General features: G+C 42.9%; 1 protein-coding gene across 1 annotated transcript in view; it reads right to left on the bottom strand.

Moving 5' to 3' along the window:
* Positions 1 to 880: 880 nt before the first annotated feature.
* LOC130206449 (cadherin-12-like) overlaps positions 881 to 7,881 on the bottom strand; it is a 77,668-nt gene continuing 70,667 nt past the window's right edge. The window contains exons 11-12 of the mRNA XM_056434431.1: positions 6,283 to 6,534; positions 881 to 2,213 (exon numbers count right to left, since the gene is read on the bottom strand). Of these exons, the coding sequence (XP_056290406.1) occupies positions 1,702 to 2,213; positions 6,283 to 6,534 (764 nt within the window). The 3' untranslated portion in view covers positions 881 to 1,701. The remainder of the gene's footprint in view (positions 2,214 to 6,282; positions 6,535 to 7,881) is intronic.

Below are 7,881 nucleotides of genomic sequence, written 5' to 3'. Positions count from 1 at the left end.
GGACACATTCACTTTAAAAGCATTTGTTTGTCGATTTGTTAGAAGAAAACCAGTCAACCGTTAAGCAATTTCTATCTTCCGGGATGGTGGTCACTGTCTTGGAAGGTGGTATTTGGGACAAATGTAACCATAGTTTATAAAAAAATAGAGATTGTGAAATGTAGCAATTTGAAGAGATCATTCCTGAAGCCAGTTGTGTGGCTCTGTGAGGCTGTACTTTGAGTTAAAATAGCTGCTATGAGGTACATTCTTGCAGCGATTTGTTTACATGCCGACATGGAGGACATGGTTACCGTGCTCATCATTGTAGTTGAGCATGTTGACATGATTCAGGCTAATGGGATAGAAAGATATTGAGCTGATGCAATGCGTAACCTGATGATTGGTATGGATTAAACGTCGTGGCATCGCATAGAGTATGTTGCATTTGTTCCAGTGGAGAACATCATGGCTTTAAATGAAATGTCAGTGACACCCAAAGTCCTTTGGGTCCATTGTGTAGGAGCCACGAAAGTCCGTGTTAAATAATGTGCCAATCCATCCGGAGGATGTGAAGACATTTAACTTGATGGTTAAACAAATCTGACCTGCTGCTGTCATCAACAGTAAGGGGATGACCAATATCCTCAGGGATTATCCTCTGGAGGCAGTAGAAGAAGAGTCAGGATCTCCAACGGAGGCTTTCAACCTCTTGGGACCATCAATGACTGTACACAACTCCTTGCCAGTCCTAGTCTTACCACTATTGTTGCTAAGAATTGCAGGAATTCGTCATCACGCATAGTACAGTATCTTTGTAATCCAGTTGTGGATGACTATAAATATTAATAGATCATACATAATGTGAGACAAACAGGGATTCTGTCCAAGTGTGGTTTATTTAAGAAAACTGTCTTTATTACATGACTGAACTGCAGTATTTAGCCCTAATATTTTTACAACTCTAGTACAAGTCTATTCACAAGGACCCACCTAACAGAAACATACATTTTCATGTGGGCCTTTTTTTTTTTATTACAAAATTCCTCGAGTGTTTTCCAAAAATAAAATAAAAATTACAGGTTTGATGACTTGAGAGATAAATAAATAAATATACGCAAAAAAATCGAATAAAAACTCAAATCGGCCAATAAATAAATAGAAGAATAAATAACATTTAAAACATCTTTGGCCCAAAACCTGGTGCCACTTCATTGTCGATGGTCTTGGTGGATGCTTGGAGCCAATCAGAGCGCAGTATGCTGACTGCATCTGCGTAACCAATGGGCTTCTAAAGGACAACACTGGATATGTGGCATGAAATAGCGATAGAATAATTATATTGAGGCACTTTTAAGGATGTTCTAGGAAATGGCAACATTTCCATGTGTATGCGTTTTCCCCCAACAGGAAACCAAATGTAAGACAAGAACATTCAAATGAAATATAATTTATTGGCTCCTTGGCTCATTTAATTACATAACTATATGTTCCCCCTTTGTTTTTTTTTCCATTTTTTCCATTTTTTTTTTACAATTTTGAGAGTGAGCATGATAAAGTACCACATGAAATAGAAACCGCTGAGCTGGAGAAAAAAAGATGAAAATGGATAAAATGGGAAGACAAACTGGTAAAACATGATTTGTGTGTGTGTGTGTGTGCGACGCCCACTTAAAGAACATTGTTACATATTTGCTTTTTTCTTTCTTTTCGAGTCTGTGATCAATGCGTGTTCTCCGCTGTGGTCGAGTCCGACTGAGTTTCCGAGCGCTCCACAAATATCCCCGACAGAGTCTTGAAGCGCGGCCCCCAGTCGTCGAGGTACTCGTAGTCCTCCTCGACGTCTACGGCGAGAGAGTCGACGGAGCTGAGCGACTCCGCCACGGAGCCGTCGCCCTCGTAGGCGTACGTGACCAAGGAGTCGTAGGGCGGCACCGCGTTGTCCGCGTCGTGCTCCTTCAGACGCTGGCCGATGAAATCTCGGATGTCGGCGCTGTCCTGCGAGACCGGCGCCCTGGGACCTCGTTTCATCTCGGGTTTCACGTCCCGGCGGAACAGGTTCTCCTTGACGACCTTGGGATTGCGGAGCGTCCCCATGTCAAAGGCGTGCGTGTCCTCCTCGCCACCGCCCTCGTCGTCGTAGTGGATCACGTTGTCCCGGATGTCCTCTTTGGATGACATCAGGGTTTCTTTCTTCTTCTGCCGCCGTAAGCCCACGTAGAGGACCACGATTACTGGGGGGGACAAATCGAAGATAATTTAGTCGACTTGCGGACACACGGCCGTTACCGAGCATTGGACATGTTTCCTGTCGGAAATAAAAAACGGTTATGGTTTCTATGTTCTGGTCTTTAGATTCAAACGGGTGTGTTCTGTATACTAAGACGTCCCTTTGTAGCCATGTTAGCAGCGTGGGGCTTTGATCTAGACTAAACTAGCTAGCTTTGGGAGGATGTCCCTCGAATTTTGGGCAGACATTGAAGGTCCCCAGAGGATGAACCCAACATTTTCGTTATTTTTCTTCGCTTTTTTTTAATTGAAAGTAGGCATCAATTAGACATTTACAGATGTCTTTCAGACAATTGACATTGCATGTGCAGATTTTTTTAAAATGGTCATTTTAGTTATATACATATTTAGAGCAGGAAGTGTAAAACAGGATAAACAACAAAAAATAAACAGAATGAAAAAGAAAAAAAACAATGTATAACTAGGTATTGATCTATTCTCTATTGTACATCCATTCATTTATGAAAATAAAATCAGGTCTATGAGGTGTTATGTATGTAACCAATTTTTCCCAATATGTCAAAAACGAATGGTTTAAAAAAAATAAAAACTGTTGGATGGTTTGCCAATCAATCTCATTAAAATAATCAAACGTCCAATATATTTAAAATCCCCCCTCAGTGTGAATTGTTCTGACATTATAGCTTTAGTACCACCAGCAGGTCTACATGTTATTTTCAAATGGACCGAACTAAATAGCTTCATGCGGGACACAATATTAGAATAATGGTTATATTTGTTGCATTATTTGCATAAAAATGCAATAAGTAGGTCTTTCATTAACAATTATGGCCACTTTTCATATAATTCACAGATTCTTTTTAAGCTGTGTGTTTTTGTAAGTGCAGGGTGCATGTCGGTGTATGTTGTTGTTGCATGTTTGTGCATTTTAAACATGTATGTGTTTATAGGTACCTTCCCATCAGCCTCAGCTGTTCTTTATGTTCATATCTTACCTGTTTACAAACTAAAATAGGATGGTGAATTTAAAATAATACTGCGGGCATGTTAGGATTCAGGTGTTGGCTGTGGGCTCGAGGCAACACTGGCTAAGCACCGCCTCACGGGGGACGCTGCCACGGCCGCGGCGTATCATCGATACTCTGGTTCACATGTTACCTACGTTTGAGCCAGGGTTAAATGATTCAGTCAAATCCCGCAACACACCGAGATAAAACAGATGCAATCTCACTAAAACTGCGGTCATGAGTAACCTGAGACATCTACCGCACAGTCCTTCCTCCCAGGTTGACCTGCAATGCCTTCTGGGAGTTGAACTGCATTTGTGGCTCGAGGCAAATGAAGTGTTTCTGGCAGCATTATTTGCTTTTAATAGATATCACACAAGATCCATAAGCACTGTTGGGTAAACACTGTACGCCACTGATAATACACCCAAAGCACACACAGTTTACCGTTTGTGTTTGGTGCCACCGTTCAGAGCTCGGCTCCGGGGTTCTGCATATTTCAGACCCTGGAGTGGGATTCTCAACACACAACGTGACGATTAATCTCTCTCTCTCTGCCTTCCTCCCGTCAGAGCAATCCTTCTCACTGTGCGTGAGGGCTCTCGTCTCCTCGGTTGAAATATGCAGTTCAAATATGTGTTTTTTTCCTTTGGGTTTTTGAATATACACTTGCATCCCGGGACACGAGAGGCAACGGCCGGGATGAAACAGACATCATTCACGTGAATGAGTCCAATAAATACATTCAGATGGAGAAAAAAAAGAAAAGAAGGTCTCATCTTTATGAATCTCACTTCCTCTCCGCCCGCCCTCCACCACCGTGATGTTATCTCCCTGTGTGTGGTGCGCCAGCTCCCCCTAGTGGCACCGAGGTAGACTTCAATAACACTCGGCTTTTGGAGGACGCACTGGCTTAAACGCAGCTCGCCACCACGACGGCAGCCAATCCGCATAGGTTTTGTGAAGTGGGGGGGGGGGGGGCACTGCAGATGAAAGTCCCGGGCGCTTGATCTCTTTAATTTACCTTGTTTGTCCTCGCAGGACAAACTGGGTCACACTGAGCTCAAGTGGCTCTGTGGACATGTTCTCAGTGTGAGGGCTGATTTCTACCTGCCGCCATGACGGCTTGGCCTCAGCCATGAGGGGGGAGGGGGGTGGGGGGGGGGGACACGGAGCTTTGAAGACATTCCTCTCGAAGTGAAGCGAACGCACTTTTCACGGCTCGACCGCACAACCGCACGACAATCGTCCGTGTGTTTACGCACGGATAAAAAGGAATAAATCCAGGCGGATATTTTCACATGAATACATGCATGAAGACAATGAAAGGATTTACGATGAGACGCAGCCGGAATGCAACAGGGAATATTAGAGAGAGAGAGAGAGAGAGGTGAACCGAGCTCAATTCGAAAGGTCACGGCTACCCTCTGACTTCCATTGTAAAACAGGAACTTCCGATAACAACCGTCCGCCTAATATTCATAATTCAGAAAAAGTGAATGCCGTAAAGCGACATTCACTCCCTCCCCTGCTATGTTAAATGAGTTTGGACATTAATAGCGGGAGATAGAGGAGGTTGTTTTACAACTATGACCTTGTGGGAAATGTAAAAAGCTGTAGCCTAGGAAAAGAGCCACGGAGCGAGCAGCGAGATTGGGTTTAGTTTATAGCGCCGAGCGTCCCCTCCCTCCAATCTCCAACGTCTCATTGAGTGACCAAATTCATATGCGTTCTATAATTAAGTGCGGACGCTCCTGGAGAGATGCCAGACCGAGGCTGACGGTCAGCTCCGTGTGTTTGGACTGGTGGGAAGGAATGTAGTAGATCTGTGTTATAAAATATGTAAAACTGACATTGTTTGCTGAGACATCAGTGTAGTTGACTCTAGTTCTGGTAATACGGTGACTATTTCCGGCCTTTGTTTGCTAAGTGCCTTTGTATGTTTTATGTCCTTTTATTTTTAAGTTCTACCGGCGAGACAGGAAGTAGAGGTACATCTCGGAACACGACTTCTCAAAAAGTACGTTAGCTAACGGTGTACTGAAGGAAAAAGTATGTTAGCTAACGGTGTACTGAAGGGAAAAGTATGTTTTCTCTTACTCTATGAACTGCTAAGCACCGAGCTGTAACGGGAACACGGTACTTTGTGTTTCATTTGGGCTTTGACGACATGTTAAAATGTATTGTTATAAGATGCTAATGCCAGATTTTAGTGTTATGTGTCCTGTAAGAAAGAGAAAATGTTGTGATTGATGTCCACATATATGTGTATATATGTGTATATATATATATGTATATATATATATATAAATATAAATACATATATATATGTATACTGTATATAAATAAAATAAATTCTGGGAACATCAGCACACTTCAAGAACCTTCTAAGGAAATGGTTCTTTAATACACTAATATAGGTTCTTTGAATAACTATTTAACCCTCCTGTTACCTTTCGGGTCAATTTGACCCCATTCAATGTTTAATGTCGGTGTTCCTTGGGGTCAATTTGACCCCAAGCTGTTTTTCACTGTGACAAACATATAAGAAATATCAACTTTTTTATATATTTAAAGGACTATTTAGGTAGTCAACAAACAAACATAAATTACCTGACACTTAAAATTGGGAAACAATATTAATTAGAATAATTTTCTGGAGGTTTTAATTGCTGCGGTCAAATTGACCCCGAGGGTAAAATATGTTGGTAAATGTAAAGGTAACAGGAGGGTTAAAGAAATGGTTCTTTAAAAAACCCTGGTTTAACAAGGTTCTGTAGAACCAGAAATGGTGCATTACAGAACCATGTTTGGAAGGTTCTTTGAGACACCTTTATAGGTTAAAGAACCCTGGTTGAAACATGAATAAAGGACATTCTGGAAACATGGCGTCCGGCTGGGGCACAGTCGTAGTACGGACATTTCATTTAAGGTTATTCCTCATAAATGTTTTTTTTCTTCTTACAATTACGCGTAACAACTCCCTGTTTCCGTTCTGATTACACGTGACCCGGTGTTTCCGAGCCATGAGGAGGCGGGCTCTCACCGAGCAGGATGACGATGCAGAGGAGGATGGCGACCAGCGCTCCGGTGCTGAGGCCCACGGGGAGGAAGACGGCCTCGGCGCTGCAGGTGAGCAGCGAGCCGTTGGACTCGCAGCCGCACACGCGCACGGTCAGGGTGCCGGTGCTGCTCTTCGGGGGGTAGCCGTTGTCGTCGATCACCACGGGGACCAAGTAGATCTCCTGCAAGCGCCGCCGGAAGCCGCTCCGCTTGGTCACGATGCCCGCCGAGTTGTCTGGACGAGGAGAAGGAAAACCTTTGAAACAGTTTCCTTGTAAAAGGAGAAGTTGATCTAAGATTAAAAGAAGCTTCCAAGTGTGCCTGCACACAGAGAAATGATGGTTCTTGAATGGTTCTTTAAAAGGCTTTCTGGTTCTACGAAGAACCATCACCTACTGAGGAACCTTTTTTTCATTTGAGGCACCATTATAGGTTCTTTAAAGAACCTTTTATGAAAATTGTTCTTTAAAGAACCCTGGTTTGAAAGGTTCTTTGTGGAACCAGAAATGGTGCCTTAAAGAACCATGTTTTTAAGGTTCTTTGAGACACCGTTATAGGTTCTTTAAAGAACCTTTTAAGAAAATTGTTCATTGAATAACTCTGCTTTGAAAGGTTCTTTGTGGTACCAGAAATGTTGTCTTAAAGAACCATGTCTTAAAGGTTCTTTAGGACACTTTTATAGGTTCTTTAAAGAACCTTTTAAGGAAATTGTTCATTGAATAACTCTGCTTTGAAAGGTTCTTTGTGGTACCAGAAATGTTGTCTTAAAGAACCATGTCTTAAAGGTTCTTTAGGACACTTTTATAGGTTCTTTAAAGAACCTTTTAAGGAAATTGTTCTTTCAAGAACCCTGCTTTGAAAGGTTCTTTGTGGAGCCAGAAATGGTGCCTTAATGAACCATGTCTTAAAGGTTCTTTGAGACACCGATTTAGGTTCTTTAAAGAACATTTTTAAGGAAATGGTTCTTCAAAGAACCCTGGTTTGAAAGGTTCTTTGTCGAACCAGAACTGGTGCCTTAAAGACCAATTTATTGAAGGTTCTTTGAGACACCTTAATAGGTTCTTTGAACAACTCTTTAGGGAAATGGTTCTTTAAAGAATCCGGTTTAAAAAAGGTTCTGTGGAACCAGAAATGGTGCCTTAAAGTCTGAAGAACCCTTTTGGGTTCCAGATGTCACCTTCATCTTTCCGTGTGTCCTGATGCTTTATTCCTTCATCTCTACGGGTCGGAGACTGTTCTGACTAGAGCATAAAGATAAACCTCCTCCCCTCGGTAGAACCTCAGTAGAACCTCACATCTGTCACACCAGCTACACGCCACAAGTCTGGAGGTCCAAGATAAAACTTCCTCCGTTTGATACCGGAGCGTCCCTGAATGTGACGAGACCCAGCGGCGTATCGTAGAGCGAGCGGCCTTATCGAAGCCATCGCCGGGTTCTTTTATACGCCGCTTCCTTTTTTAAAAGCCGAGGGAGCCCAACCACCCCCCCCCCCCCCTTAAAAATACTGCAGAGTGTTTAGCATCCGCGCCAACTGTCGCGATCGGGCTTGTTATTCTGTTATCTCTCCCGTGTGCAGGCGGC

This window comes from Pseudoliparis swirei, chromosome 16 (genome assembly GCF_029220125.1).
Source record: "Pseudoliparis swirei isolate HS2019 ecotype Mariana Trench chromosome 16, NWPU_hadal_v1, whole genome shotgun sequence".
Taxonomy (NCBI): Eukaryota; Metazoa; Chordata; class Actinopteri; order Perciformes; family Liparidae; genus Pseudoliparis; species Pseudoliparis swirei.
Note: the sequence above shows the minus strand (reverse complement) of the source record. Positions and strands in the feature narration are given on the sequence as shown.